At 46.3% G+C, this 15,847-nt stretch overlaps 2 protein-coding genes and 1 pseudogene across 3 annotated transcripts; 2 read left to right on the top strand and 1 right to left on the bottom strand.

Moving 5' to 3' along the window:
- Positions 1-4,477: 4,477 nt before the first annotated feature.
- Positions 4,478-6,193, top strand: LOC103985098 (expansin-B15-like; annotated as a pseudogene).
- Positions 6,194-7,353: 1,160 nt separating this feature from the next.
- Positions 7,354-8,902, top strand: LOC135674988 (zinc finger protein ZAT1-like). The gene has a single exon (XM_065185248.1). The coding sequence runs from the start codon at positions 7,494-7,496 to the stop codon at positions 8,475-8,477; it is 984 nt and encodes a 327-aa protein (XP_065041320.1). The 5' UTR covers positions 7,354-7,493; the 3' UTR covers positions 8,478-8,902.
- Positions 8,903-12,273: 3,371 nt separating this feature from the next.
- LOC135674989 (putative glucuronosyltransferase PGSIP8) lies at positions 12,274-14,971 on the bottom strand. 2 transcript variants are annotated; one of them, XM_065185249.1, is made up of 5 exons: positions 14,376-14,971; positions 13,658-13,916; positions 13,317-13,518; positions 13,061-13,208; positions 12,274-12,873 (listed from the first exon to the last, which is right to left on the bottom strand). In XM_065185249.1, the coding sequence occupies exons 1-5, from the start codon at positions 14,615-14,617 to the stop codon at positions 12,330-12,332; spliced, it is 1,395 nt and encodes a 464-aa protein (XP_065041321.1). In that variant the 5' UTR covers positions 14,618-14,971; the 3' UTR covers positions 12,274-12,329. The 2 variants fall into 2 exon arrangements, with proteins under 2 accessions (XP_065041321.1, XP_065041322.1); XM_065185250.1 differs by lacking the exon at positions 14,376-14,971 and adding an exon at positions 14,096-14,250 and having other exon boundaries at positions 13,658-13,988.
- Between the last annotated feature and the right edge of the window lie 876 nt (positions 14,972-15,847).

The raw sequence follows: 15,847 nt of genomic DNA on the forward strand, positions 1-15,847 counted from the left end.
CGTGGGCTGCGGGATCGCGGAGTTGGAACCCCGAGACAGAGCGGAGGGCGAGGGACACGAGCTTTCGGTCCAATGAGCCACAGGTGGCAGCGGTTGCCAGCGGAAGCAGGAGCAAGACAATAAGGCTAGAGAAGGCGATGAAGAAGAAGAGAGCTCCATCGTTCCTCCACGATGAATAGCTTATTTCTAATACCCTACATTATTGTTATATTCAATAGTCAACTCCGCTGTATGAATGGAGGAATCTCACCTGATCTAAATAGCCGCGTCACGAAAGAAGTAACGGTTAGGTCGTCGCCTCATCTTTTAAAAACGACTCTTCACTATTATTAGAGTGCACCACCAACCCAGCAACATGACTGAATCACCCGAAAAACGTTTCAGTGGGGGTGGTACCCGTGTCCATGCGTACGTGAGCCCCAACGAATCAAGCTTTACGAGAGCTCACATCACCCCTGAAAACTTGAGCTTTTTAGCAGTGATTCGATTGGGTCAATTGATTTTTCCCTGAGTTTCAATTAACTTTCATTTATGACCAATTTCCAATCACGTGATCATTGACAATGACCAATAGAAAAAAGCATCGCCACAGTTAATTAATATAGCCACCGATTACGGACACAAAAAACAAAAACAAAAACAAAAAAACCAAGTGCACACGTGGCCTTTTAGTGTGGGGCGAGCACGTGTCGGTTTTCACCGTATCATTCACGGATGTAAAGTTAGCGGGAGGCCGGGGAAACGGGCCAACGGGCAGACCTTGCTATGGGTGGACCCAGGCCTGGCCTACGTAATCCGTACAATTCAGGCTCTAACGACGAGCCCGAGCTCAATCTTTTTAGCTACGTGGAACTTTTACGAACCCATCAACCTGATAAGGTAACATGGGTGGGATAGGCAAACTTTACCATAGTAGAGCTGACATGACTCGAGATATCTAGTTGTCTAGGTATCTAAACTCGAGTCCTAACATGACTCGAGTGAAATCGATCCATTATCATCTCTATCATGGGTGAAAGGAAGTGCCATCTTCCTAAATGAACTGGTGATTTCTGGCGAAACCCTAATCTTAGTTTATTCATTGTGGGTTCTCTCCACGATTTTGAGGTTCGTCTTTCTGAAAGTTTGATCACAACGATGACCTGTGCTTTACTTGGTTTTTCTTTTTCTGTTTTTTTGACGTGTAGAATAAGGCTTCAATATTACCTGGTCCAGCCGGCTCTATTGAGCTGCTTTTGCATCATGCACATTAATTAAAGGTCACCACCCGACATCACAACTCCGGAGAGAAGAAATGCTTTATTCCACTGTCTCCAGTTGCTGCAATAATAGGAGCATCATTGCAGCAACTTTGACAAAGCTTTGGTGGAGAAGTAGATAAAGCATCAGGAAATCGAGGGGCTGGCTTTTGTAGCAGAGCCACTTTATAAAGATGGAGATGCAGAAGGTGTACTAGATATGGTTCCACCTGCCCATCCACTGGGGTTTCTGCAGCAAGCATGCAAGCACGTAATGTCCTACAAGACAGGACGAAGTGAATGAGCACCCAGTCCAAGTATTCCCCACTCACATCCCCCCATCCCCCTCCCCTCCCCTCCCCGCCCCCCCTCTCCCCACTTCCCTTCCCTTCCCTTCATTGCAATCATCTCTGCATGCATGCATGCATGCTCCCATGTTCTCACGGATTGACACGAAACGTAGATGGAAATGGAATATCTCTTTGTTTAGATGGTCTATTGGCTTGAAGCGAAGAAGCATATAGCAGGAAGGAGAGTTTGGATGAAGCACTAGTAAAAATATTGGCATAATGCATAGGCTCGAGGAAGTGGAAAGTGAGTCAGTGGATACGTACCACGAAGCGATAGCCATAATTGAGTTGCGTGGCCATGAGATCCATGTATTTAACATGCTTCGAAAGAATTGCAGCAGTGGAGCAACCCTTATCCACTAACATCGAATGACACCGTCAGGTATCACGAGTTGTTAGAACCCCATGTAGGATCCAAGGCTTTCTGCTACATGACACATAGAAGACCACACCTGCCTTCCATCGTAGGGTCAACACTTAGGGACACTGCCAGTACTGCATTACTTGTTCCCATGTGGTATAACCTTTTGCCCGTCATTTAAACTGCAACATGTATGTCCACCGAGAACAGCAGTGCCATGCTCCTCTTTTCCTCATCATCTTGCCACTGCGCAAGCTTTATATGCCCTCAATGGAGCCACCCATGTCTGTCTTCCAAAGATTGCAGATGGTTTGCCAGGCAACAGCACAAGAACTGACTGCCTGGCCATGCTCATTGCTTCTGTAGCTTAATTGTTTTGCAGATCAATGATGAACAGGATTAACCATGATCAGGAAGAGCTAGAACAAGTAGAAATTAGAGAAACTATAGGGTTAAACAAGTTGCAGAACATTACTTTATGTTTCTGATTACAGCCTTGGATAACGTTTACAGGAAACCTTCATCTTAGCACCAGCATATATATATATATATATATATATATATATATATATATATATATATATGCACAAGAAGTTACAGCAGACCGGGTGATATCATACACAAACCTTCACGGTAGATCTAACGACACATATGCACATAATCTAACAGCTACCAGGATGAAGCTCAACACAAGACATCCTTGAGTAGCTTGTACCTGCGGCCCGTTGGCTTGGAAGAAGCACCACCGGCGCTGTCGCTCTTGCCACGGCTCTGACTTTCCTCCCGGTCGCTGTTGTGCTCAGCCTTGTAACCACTACCGGTTTCGGCAGAATCCTTCCTCGCCAGCCTCTTCGAGTGGATCCCTCGTTTAGCTCCACTTCGCTCTTCACTCAAGCACCAATCACAGACCCCAACGGTCTCGGATGTGGCCTCGTCGTAGTAGTTGGTACAGTAGCTGCGAACCAGACGCTGAGTTGCAAATCTAGAGAGAGAGACAGAGAGATACAGAGAGAGGCGTAATACATACGAGTGCTGGAGGCGAGAGTGGCAACGGATGCATTGGAAGAGCTTGTCGGCGAAGCCGATGTCACCACACATAGAGCAGACTGTGTTAGTGTTAGCCATGGCTAGAGAGAGAGAGAGAGGAGAGAAGATAGAAGAAGAAGGTTAGTGTTGTTGGAGCTGGGAAGAAACTGGAGGAAAAGGAAAAAAAAGGCAAAGAGAAGGTGGTGGTACCAAGTCGATGAAATCTATAAAAATGCATGTCTACGAGGGGCTCGGATTGCAACTACTAGTCGTCTTCGGCTATGAAAAGACACACATGGACGGACCTTAAAAGCCTAAGATTGCGTTGGAAACACAAATACGACCCACGACACATCACACGCACACGTACGAGCCAACACGTACGGCGGAGTTCCACGATGTGAATGGTTGAACCGTAATAAAGTCACAAGCATTATGCTGGCCAAAGTCCAAGCGATGAGCCAAATGCAGCTGATATGGTTGTGTGGACATCTCGGATTGGAATTGTAGGGAGAGAGGAGATCTTATATCCATATGACACGCAAAGAATCATCCATCTTGCTCACGCTTGGTTGAGGCCGAGCTCTCAAGCCTGATAGTTCATATTGACCTCCATTCATGCCTTGCAATATGTGAATAAGCTTTTGCATGATGTTGATATTATTATAGTGGCAACACACTTCGGGATAACTGAGATACCAGTGATATTGATGCAGAGCCATCAAACGGAGGAAGAAGAAAGATAAACAAGGGGAGAAGAAGAGGAGACATGGAGAATGCAGGCACGCATGCATGCATGCATGTGGTAGTGGTCCCACCCTCCACCAAAGCGTTCTCTCACTCGGCTCACCAGTTCCCGCGGCTACAGGGACACGCACTTCCTGGTGTTCGTGGCCTTCCTTGCTTTCGGGTACTCTCTCTGGTCTTTCTCAGCGGAGAGGGCTGCTTCTCCGAAGCAAGGCTCTTCTTCTTGTCCCTTTCCCTTGAGGTTTCACCTCATTATTCCAATTATTTCTCCATTCGAGGAATAGTGGTGGTCCTTCTCTCTCTCTCTCTCTCTCTGTACTACCTACAACAGCATTGATCATTCGTTGGACCAGGATGGGCTTAGGCTGCCGAGAATGGGTATTCGAGTCCTCTGAAGTGGAGCCAGAAATGCCATGATCCACAGGTATGCCTTCACCACAGCGAAACTACACTATCATTGAAGTGCTTACAACATAATCCCTGAGAGGAACCACAGAGACAGATGTAAGCCCGAGTGAAATTGACATTGTACCGAACACTACGCCAGTACATGGCAGATATGTTGGAGATATTTACCTACAGAAAAGAGAGATCGATGTGCCGGCCTGGTTCGATGTAATTGGAACAAACGATTCGAACCCGGACTCGATCTATTCGATGTGGTTCGTTGGTAGAATCCGATCAAGATTTCTTGACCTGAGGATGGGTCGGATTCGGGTCAAGTAATTGATCTGTTTTCACAGGTCAGGCGCGACATGAACCGACGTCCACCGAGCCTATATGCCAATCAGCTGTATGCGTCAGGCCGGCTCTCACGACTCTTGATGCGCAAGCGGGATCGGACCGATTTGGACTAGCCAAATATAATAAGCCTATGCCACAGGGTCGGCGCAGGCGACGGAGACGGGGACTGCCCTGAGCAGGGCGCGGAACGCAGCGGTGGCTGTGGTGGTTGCGATGGTGCTGCATTTAGGGTTCCGGTGAGAGGATCCGCGGCGGAGCTGGTGTCGGGTGCTGCGCTTCGCAGCTGCGCGTCACTAATGCATTCTTTCTTGTTAGCAGCAGCGCTCTGAGAAGAAGTATCAAATTGACCCACTCTCGCCTCTCTCTGATGCCATTCCGACACACTAAAACCAAGCAGAAGTCCGCCATCGTCGTCCCCAGCAACAACAACAACCCAACGCCTGAGGTATCCTTGACACTAAACCTTACCCGCACGAATGCTACTCTACAAGCCATCTGCTACATAAACCTTTCAGTTTCAACTTGCACTCCCTCTGAGCTGACACGCTGAAGCCATGCAAGCCAACTGCAACTCTACAAATATTCTCCACGCTTCCTGCTTCAAACACAACCAAGTCTCCTCTTACAGATAGCTTCGGCTGCTAAGAAGCAGTGACGATGGCCCTCACTTCACTTCATCAGTCTTTCCCCTCTCCTCGCTTTTTCTTCATGGCTTAGATATCTTTCCTCTCTCTCGTTGGCCATTGCACCCCAAACTCTCGAACTTCTCCACCACATCCACAGGCTGGTCTTCTGCTGGAGCCACTTGGCACGGCGGTGCTAATGGTACCGAAAGTGATGGTATTGTCTGAAACTATTCTTTGCTTCATGTGGTTATGTGGACAGAGAATATGCAATACAAGTTGATGGTGTCTTAAATTGCACAGGTGGTGCATGTGGGTATGGAGCTGCGGTGCACCTGCCTCCTTTCTCACCCGTGATAGCAGCGGGGAACCGTTCCACATTCACGTCAGGCAAGGGTTGCGTTGCTTGTCATCAGGTAAATCTACAGATTAATCTGCCAGGACTTGTATGGTGCATTTGCTCCATGGAATGCCTTAATGAGCCCCGTCCATTTCGACATGAGCGAGACTGCATTTGGAGCCATGTCACTGCCCGGGCAAACATCTCAGCTACGCGGCGCCGGACTTCTCCAAGTACTGTACTCACGGTGAGAGCGTAGCTTCCTTCAGCAAGCAATGCAATGTCGATTTAATTGGACGTTACAAGTACTCTATATTGTCTGCTTGTTCTAATGACGCCACAACTGGAGCTCCTCAGTTGGGGAAGGCGTGTCTCCGTGACCTCTAACGAGCTCCTACGTCTGGCTTTGTAGAGTGGAGTGCGATCACTCTGGGATCAACGTGGCCTTCCTTGTGGATCCGGGCTCAAACCCTAACTACTTCGCCTTTCTCGTCGAGTACGAAGATGCCGACGGAGATCTGGCAGCCGTCCAATTCAAACAGGTGGCGCTGTCGCCTGGCTCTCGGTGAGTCGACGCATGGATCGCCATGCAGCAGTCGCGGGGTGCGGTCTGGAGGCTGAAATCGGGCTCGGCGTTGCAGGCGCCTTTCTCGATTCGCCTGACGTGAGGAGATTCCGGCAAGGTCCTCACTGCCGATAGCGTCATTCCGGCTGGGTGGAAGCCAGGGATGACCTATAGATCCCTGGTTAACTGCAAAGCCTAGCTAGTAGTATGAGGTACTCCGGTGTCTTGGAAATGCATGGTGTCTTTAAGGTTAATAGATATATGCACCAAAGATTGAGAGCGGAGGAGAAGGCTGATTTGTTGTTGCCTCCTTTTGAATGATGATTGAGTTGATTATTTGTCTATTTGATTAAATAAGAGAAAAAGGAAGTAATGGGAAAGGATTTTCCACATGTCAGGGACAAATACAATTTAAACAAGGAGGAGACAAGAAGAAAAGTTTGTGATCATATCGATAATAAAAATCCCAAGAACAGATATCCAATATCCACGAAATGAAAGACTTGATTCAGAATTATATAGTAAAGCAAACTCAAGAATAAATCATGAAATATAACTAAGCTAATTTTGCTTGTTCCAACGCAATTTCTAATCGTTTGATTCTCGGGTCTTATTCATAAAATAGAGAATTTTAGAAACGTGTGTATGTTGAATGTCTTCCATAAACTATAATTTTGCCTTGAAATGTTTGAATGAGAGAAATGATATGAAGGTGTCAGATTTCTTAGTTGACTTTGTTAAATCAACCCAATGGTCTGAGTTTATTTAAATCTATAAATAATAATATGATTTTGATGTGAGAATGTAATTTTAATTAAATCAACCCAATTTTCTTATTCCTTCTTATCCAATATAGATATGCTATCATAAAAAATAAATAAAATAATATAAAATTGCAGTCCTTTTTTTTAAAGTAAGTGTCACTTCACGCTCAAAGGTTTTAATAATAATAATAATAGAAAACTTAGTGGATGAAATGACATAATATACGACGTCAATACACAAGATGTAGATGAGTTTAAATACACTGGTACGATCTGAACGCAACTGAAAAGATTGACGAATCCGGAACCAAAAGTTGCAATTAATTTGTGTGCCCACCATGGGTTGGGTGGTCATGTCAATAGATTGATTAGCTATGCAATTGCGAGCCATTTATTCTACATATATATATATATATATATAATATGGTATTTTGCTCTCCCCCTTCTCCCAAATTTTAATCTCACTGTTTGATGATATACATAACATAGGAATTAGATATTTATTTATCAGTTTATTTCTTTTTTGTTTATATATATATATATATATATATATATATATATATATATATATATATATAATATTTTGTGTCTCTTCTTCTTGCAGTGGGTTGTGCCTGCTTTTGGGTGAGGAATGCTTGTCACCTACACTTTTGTAGCTCCTACTCACCTCAACACTGTTTCCTTCCTCTGCTTTCTGTGGGAGAAGGATAGAGTGGAGCTAAAGGGATAGTTCGTATGGACAAGCACGCCTGCAACCTCTGCGTCCGCCGCTTCTCCAATGGCCGCGCTCTCGCTGGCCACATGCGCTCTCACGTCATCTTCGCTGCAGGCCCTCCGGCTCCGCCCCAGCTCCACCGGGACTCCTCCGCATCCGTCTCCTCAGACCGGCCTGCAGCGATGCAAGAGGTAGTGGACGAGGTGGAGGAGGAGGAGAAGCAGGTGGGAGTCTCGTACGGCCTGCGCATGAACCCCCGGAAGAGCTTTCGACTGGTAGATCCCGAGTTCTCCTCCTCTTCCTCCTTCGCCGCCGTTGAGCCCGCGGGATCCGGCGTCGTCGTCCAGGACCTGGAGAGCGAGACGGAGTCACCCCGTGGCCACCGCCGGCAAGCGAAGCGTCTCCGCCGGGACGCCGCCTCTCCGCTGGATCCGGAGCCGGCGAGCTCTGTCTCGGATGCGACCCCCGAGGAGGACGTCGCCCTTTGCCTCATGATGCTGTCCCGCGACTCCTGGGCCGATGGCGTCGAGGAGGAGGTGGACCCCCGACCGCGGCCACCGCCGCGAAGAGGGCGGAGCCGCTACCAGTGCTGGGCGTGCAAGAAGGTGTTCCGGTCGTACCAAGCTCTCGGTGGCCACCGGGCGAACCACAAGAAGACCAATGGCTGCGTCCCGGCCGTCGAGCTCCGGACCTGCGAAGCCGACTCGGCCGACACCAATCTCGATGTCAAAGTCCACGAGTGTCCCTTCTGCTTCAGAGTCTTCAGCTCCGGCCAAGCTCTTGGCGGCCACAAGAGGTCGCATTTCATCACGTCCCCGCCCACAGTCACCGACAACTCGCCGACGTCAGTCCCTCCGCCGAGCATGTCCCCTGTAACTGCTGCCACCAAGAGTGCCGGTAGCATCGGCCTGATCGATCTTAACATGCCGGCGCCGACGGACGACGACGTCGAACTGTCGGCGATTTCCGGCATGGATTTCGTTGCCAATCCCACAACGAACTGAATTCACGCATTCCACACGTCGAAACCATGCAATCTGAGCACTCCTACTAACTCCAGAGCAAGCAGGAGTCAGTGTCCAAGCTCGAGGTAGGAATTGCAGAGACGGAGAAGCAAATCAAAGGAATTTGAGGAAACTATGAAGCTTCAAATCTTTATTCAGCACTGATATTTTGGATAAAGTTGGTGATTCCTTTTCTTGTAAGCTTCTGTTCCTTTTTGCTTCAGATGCATTAATTTACCTGATTTTTTTCGTGTTTAAGTTGCAGTTGGTGCCTATAGTACTAACAGCTGATGAGCAGTAGATTGAATCAATGTCACCAAGAAATCGCTTGCTTTAAGTTTATTTATCCCTTCTCTAGTTGCTGCTTTTTGTCTGCCAATTGCTGCTGTTTCCAGCTGTTCTTGCTTACTGTTCGCTGCCTCCACCTTCTCCATCCTAATATCTCTGTTCTTTATTGTATATCCCATCTTGTAGAAATCCTTAGGTGGATTAGCTAGTGGGTAACATCACTCTTCAATCCCAGTTTGGTAGGGAAGGATAGAGAGAGAGAGAGAGAGAGAGAGTAAAGTTTGGAGAAGCAGAGAAGAGCTGCCACTGCTTTTGTAATGTCTCTGCTACCTCCCACCTGGTAATAAACCTTCCTGTTTCCATTGGCACTTGGTCCTTTTCTTCACCCCTCTGACTTAACCTCGCCTTCTTTAGCTTCTTCTTCACCGAGCTCACTCGCTCCGTCCCCTTGCCTCAGCATCTCCATGCGCCAGTTGCACGTTTTCCATCTCCATCAGTCTCTCTCTCTCTGTCTCAGCCATTACTGTTCCATTGGGTCATTTGAGTCCATCGGCATGTCCGTCTTACTCGTGGCCCTCGCTTTGGAACCATCGATCCCTTTCCAGAGCTGGAGTTGCATGACGCCAAGACTCTGGCGTGGAGATGGATGTGGAGAGGTGGGCCCGCCACATGGTCTTCGCGGAGGTGCGTCCGATGTACGTTGGACCGCCGTGATGGACGGTTCTGAGGCCGTTCTTATCGTGACTTCCTGCGTGTCGACTGCGCTACGCCTGTGGCGACGACGGACGCAGTGATCACTGGTAGCTGCTGCCACTGAGCTTACTGCCGCGGTCAAGGTTGGGTCAAAATAGACCGATTCGATTCAATAATGCGCTTTTGAACGTAGAAAAACTGGACCGGATCTCCAATTTCTTCAAACAGAGGAATATTACTGTCACATTATAACATCTACCTCGAACTGTTCCAAACCGATCGGTTCAATTCGATTTAGGTCGTTGCTGTGTGCCCAATTTTCTAACCCGAGCGGTCCAACGCCGATACACCTTCCGTCTTGTCTGTTCATTAGCTGGTATGCGTTTAATTGATGACGTGATTAGGCATATGGGTCTAATATATATATATATATATATATATATATATATATATATATATATATATAAAAGCTTGATTAAAATACTAATGTCATTCTCGGCATCAGTATGTTAATTCCAGTGGTAATATGCAGTAAACAAGTCTTTGACAGCATTGCAAGCAACTCACTCATTAATTGCGCATTAAGTTGACGAGATTGTTACGGAAGAAATTAACACTTTCTACCTGGATGCATATATATATTGAAGGCAGTCATCACATGGTAGGTAGGCCTTTCATTGTTGTCAGTGAGTCATGGCATGTCTTCGTTTCTTACAATATAAGCATCAGAACTAACTAGTCCTACCTCATCTCAGCTATCACCGCACCACAAGGATCTAAAACTTGGTGTTGTGCAGATGCTTCAGTGGCAATCAATGGGGCGATTAAAGAAGGCCATATGAGGAGTTGTGGGAAGCAGACGTTAAGGTGATGAGGGTGGGGAAGGAATAAAGTAGCGAGCCACGCATAATAACATACATCACGAGATCGGCAGTTCTTGTGCTCATGAGTTGGTTGTTGTCGGCGTGATCAAAAGGGGACAAAGAGAGAGCGTAGGGTGGTGTGTGGGGTTGTGAGCTTTCCGCTCTTTCACAGCCTTTCACTGCACCAACAGCTGCTCACTGTTACTGTTACTGCCATTCATCTCACAATCCCAAACCATTCTGGGTCCTTTGTTATGCTTATGGAGGTAAAAAAGATGAGAAGATTCATTGGATTCAGTGAGGAACACAGCAATTTGTCTTTGGATTTTGACCAAGGGCTTCTTGAGGTTCCTTGGCTTTTTTATCTGACTCCCAACCATGATTGAGGTCCGCTGGAACAACGAACATTTGATCAATTGTGCTAAATTAAACTCGGGAAGTTCTAAGAGATATTCTATGGGGAGAGCAATCCAAACGTTCTTTCAACCATTCCTGTTCCTGCAGCTTAAACCTTTGTAGATGAAGTCACAGGTGAAATGGACAGCTCTAAGCTTCTGACATTGGAAACTGGGATGATGCAGGAAAAGTTTGGCAATAAGCTGATCAAATAGCAGCTAATTCCATATTAGTTCAGAGTAGCATCGATGCAGGTTCCACATTTGAGATCCGAGTAAACTGTGAAAAGTGAGTCAACCTTTCATTCTATATTGTAGGAAGACATGCCAATTAGTACATCCAGTTGTGGACTGGATCGAATAGACATGGGAGTGATGTCGATGGCTCAACAGTATATCCAGCTCTCGCTCATTAGATAAGGACTATGAGGTAGAGTTTAATTATCATTGAACAATATCATTGTTGCAGCGTCTTTCTATGGTTTATATTTCAGGACATGCTCCTCACTCTGCCACAACAATGGGCACTGATCTGTTCATGGTAGGAGGAGGAAGAAGCAGTAGGAAAAGACCAAATGATATCAGCCTCAAGTTGTTGCAAGTCTATTCCATCTCAATTACATGCCCGGATAACTGGAAGTGAAAAGGACTAGAAGGCTGCATATAATGAAAAATGTTCTTAATTTTGAAGGACAAAGCAAGTTTGGAACCATAGAACAATTAGTCTTTGAAATGGGAGTATAAAGGTTAGGACTCTACGAACTTGGACAGATCCAATTTATTTCAAGAGGAATATAGCACAAGTAGCAATGCTTTAAGTAACTGCATTCATGATGTTTTTGTGAGTCAAAGACCTAAAGGCACCAAATGCACACACAGGTAAAGGTTTCCCAAGGGTTGGAACTCAAAAGAGATGGCAATTCTTTACAGTTCTGCTACTGTGATACTGTTCTACATTACAAGGGGAGAACTCTTTAACTGAGTGTTGGAGAACATATAAGAAGAGGCACATGAAATGTTTAATGTTGTGATTACCTTTAAGAAGATTGGTAGTCAGTGATCCTGATGTGAAATGTCTTGAAAGTTTGAGGTTTTCACATCTCACATACTGCCTTCTTATGAGTGTAGCTATCTGTCAAGGAATCAACATAACAAATGGACATCATAATCATCCAAAAGACTTGAGTCGTTAGGTTAAATATACATCATATTCTCATCTTGTGGACTACATTCTCAAGTGAAATCATAAAGTATCTTGTAAGCAGGAGGATAGTATGAACGTCAGAGTGCTGAAGCAGACAACAAAGACCAGAAGTTGGGACAATCCACATTCTCTCCAGAAGAAAAGTGAGAAAGATTTCACCATACCTCTAGAATTATAACTAGTCCCAAAGACTTGCATCATAAAACGTCAAATTCCAAAACAGAATCAGAATCAGTCTCTCGCTGCTCCATGCACTGAGACAGGCAGGTAGATGAACAGGAAGAACATATTTGGATACCCCATGAATTTTGTCTCAGTGAATAGTCATGAAAGAGTGATTTCTGGCCATCAAATTGTGTAAATAATAACACCAACCAAATGAATGAGATTGTGCAGATATGTCTGCAGATTAATACAGCTTGCTGGAGTCCGACAGTGGTGTGGATTCTCCCAGTCTAGTGAAGAAGGTTTCCCGTTCTTGTGGACTCTGCAAGGAGCACAGAACTTTGGCTAGTGAAGCCCACACAACTGGAGCACAGCAGAAGGCGTATCCAAACATCGCAAGAGCCCTAACGATGCCATCGGAATACCAAGGGAATGCCATCACAAACAGGGAACCCAGAATCCCCAGCAGCAGTGTGAGGACCGGAAGAGGTGGAAGTAGGAAGACAGACATCACAACCGTACTAAGTGCAGCTGCTCCGAGCAGGTAGAGGGACCAGCCGAGAAGTGGATGCACCGTTCGCGGGATGAGAAAGAACGGGATGGTGTGTGCTGCAAACATGGACCAGAGTGCAGCCATCTTCAGCATGGCGCGCACGAAGGGGATGCTCTTCTCTGGACGCCGGTTGTAGCACAGCTTCACTCTCCTAGGCCGTGCCAACCGGGTGATCGCCGCGATCCCCAGATACATCACGGCCTGAATCAGAATCGCCGGCGCCTCTGCACTGTATCTGCTCGTCGAGCAAAACAAGGTGTCGCATTCCAGTACCTATCTATCTATCAATTAATCTATCTATCTATCTATCTATCTATAGATCTGTCTTGCTATATATCTATCTATCCATCTAGAGAGAGAGAGAGAGAGAGAGAGAGAGAGAGAGAGAGAGAGAGAGAGAGAGATCTCTGAGGTTTGCTTACCCAAGATTTGTGCGTCGTTGCTCATGCCACTGAAGGCCAAGTGGTAGCACTGGCCAAGACCACCAGTACCAAGGTTTTAACCATGGACAACTAGGGAAGGTGATGACGCTATTTGGTCCACATGGTACGTTCCAACGAAACTTCAAGTCTGGAACAGAAACCACGGAAGAGATCCCATCATCTAAGCCGATAAGCATCTGCATGCTTCAGGTACAAAGACTTGGTACACAAGGGAAGTGTTACTGATCAAACTCACAGTAGTAAGAAGCATCCATCTGGTATCCCAAAGGGAGGCGATAGGTTCCTTCAAGCTTGGTGCCATTGGCGGGTGGATGGAACATTGGCCGATCGAGCAAGTCGGGGAAGTAGCTCACCAGGAACCCCTGGTCTGCACCATCCGGGTTCTCACGTCCGATTTCTAGCTCATGAAGCATGTCCTTGAAGACAGCAATTGAAGGCTGCAAACCATGTAAAGAAACGAGGGATCACAAATGATTCTTACTCCTCTCTCGTGTGTCTAATGCTCACAGGCATTGCTGCAAAACCTGGTAGTAAGATTTCTCAGGCAAAGCTTTCGTGGTGTCACAGATATAGTACCCGAAGGACAAAGAGACCAGTATGGAAGACGCAAGGGTTAATGAAGGCAGCACAGAAGTCGCCGCACTGGAAGAGCTCGTCGGTGCGATGGAGGAAGAGGTTGTCGGAGTCGAGCATCACAACTCGGTCATAGGACGCCAAGGTCCACGCGTACAGCTTGTTCAGCGTCAGCTTGAATCTGGGGTTGAAGTTGCCCTGCCCTTCGTATGGGTTCTGCAAGTTCTCAACAGTGACCACCTTCACCCCGTCCTCCTCTTTTCTGTTAATGATGACCATCGACATGTTTAGAGCAGTGCAAGAAATCACAGGGCACATATTTCTCGTGTTCGGCCTGCCAATTTGATTAATTTTGAGAACGAGTAGCGGTAGAAGCATCACAAACAACAAGTCAACGCGTCTATTTATGAGGGTCAAAGGATGGAAAGTCAAGTCAAGAACCTTCGTGTTCCGGCTTACGCTACGACTCAAGTCCCAAATGGATGAAGTCGCTTGTCGGAAGTTTAAGTCGTGACTTCGGTCGGGGTTGCCACCAAACGAAGGAAGCATGAAGAATATCCAGTTCGTGCAAAAGAAAAAGAGTTCGCCCGGACATCTATTCTGAGCCGTTGGATCGGTATCTTGCGGTCGTGATTCATTCTTTCATTAAAATAGCAAAAACAGAAGAGAAATATAGATAGAGAGGAAGTAGAGATGGGGAGAGAAGAGGAGAGAAGCATACAGGGTTTGGACCCATTGGAAGGGGACGTCGGCGGAGGCAATGACGACGAGGTCGGCGTCGACGCCGAGCCGCGCCAGCGACCGCATCATCACCCTAGTCGCCACGTAGAACTCATAGTCCCTCGGCGTCCCCATGTACATCATCGCCGCGTACGCGTGCCGCCGTCCCCCCTCCGCCGCGGCAAACGAGAGCACCAGCACAGCAGCCGCGGCACGCCAGAACCGCTCCCTTCTCTCTCCCATCGCCAAACAAGATCACGACCGCGAAGCCACAGCAGAGCTCTGATCCCCCCCCGCCTGCGCCCGCCCGACGCAACGATCCTTCCCAGGATCTCGGCCGCTAGTCACCGGCAAAGCTGCTTTCCGTAGGTCCGCCGGAGACAGGCGCATTGGGAGGAGGCTACGGGAGTCCCCATGTCTGACAGGACATACACAGAAGGAAGGGGAGTGTGGCGTGGGAACGGAGGAGATATACGTTTAGCATTAACGAGGTGTTAACTCATTCTTTTATCTCTATAATGTTTAGCAAAGCAGTCTTTGTGTCGCCAAAAGTTTACCGGTTCGGATGTTGTAATTATTGGTGATGGAGGATTAGGTCATCCACATCGCCAAGAAAGCATTATTAGCTCCTTAATTAATGGTTTGGTCTGCAACAAGACTGATTCAGACCATATGCTACTAGGAAGGGTCGATCTAGTGGAGGTCAAGCATTTAAGGGTCGTTAACTACGTACAAATAGACCTGTATAATAATTTACAGATAGAAGGCTGCGATGGATAAGATTTATTAGTGCTGGTGGGCACCAAGTTTCGAGTGGGGAAGGCAACGGGGTGGGGTGATGTGGAGCGCCAAGCATACGACTAGCTCGTGGGTTGGTTCATTGTGAGTTGCATCGCCTCCATCTTCACGCAGGAAATGGAAAAATGATTGCATGGGCACTTCCTTCTGTCCACCGGAAGATTTGAAGTGAGAATCAGTTGAAGAAGACATACCTCATTCAAATAGTTCGCAGTCTGTTCGAGCTGCTCACCGTGATGTGATGTGTATTGCCTTCTCACCCATCGGTGTGAGTGTCGAAAAATACAAGAAAGAAGACGATGAAAAATACTATGAAAATAAATAATAAATAAAAGATTAAAAATATTATAGAAAATATTTAAGATTGAAACGTGTATAAATATTTTTTTTAAAATAATATTTGTATCCTCTTCTCAATAAGATTGCTACGAGTTTGATGCAAATAATTTTAGTGGATATGATAAGCCATCTGTATTGAGTAAACAATAAAGAATCTTCAAAGAGAAATTAGAGCATGTCTAATCCAATCACTTAAGAAGAAGAGTATGAAAGAAATATTTTTATAATTTACTCTCAAATATATATTTATAGATATTTTCATAAAAGATAACTTTTGAAAAATAACTACCAAAATAACTAAAAAAAAAACCCCCTTTTCAAATAAATCTTTTGAAA

The sequence above is a fragment of the Musa acuminata genome, chromosome BXJ1-5, assembly GCF_036884655.1.
Source record: "Musa acuminata AAA Group cultivar baxijiao chromosome BXJ1-5, Cavendish_Baxijiao_AAA, whole genome shotgun sequence".
Lineage (NCBI taxonomy): Eukaryota > Viridiplantae > Streptophyta > Magnoliopsida > Zingiberales > Musaceae > Musa > Musa acuminata.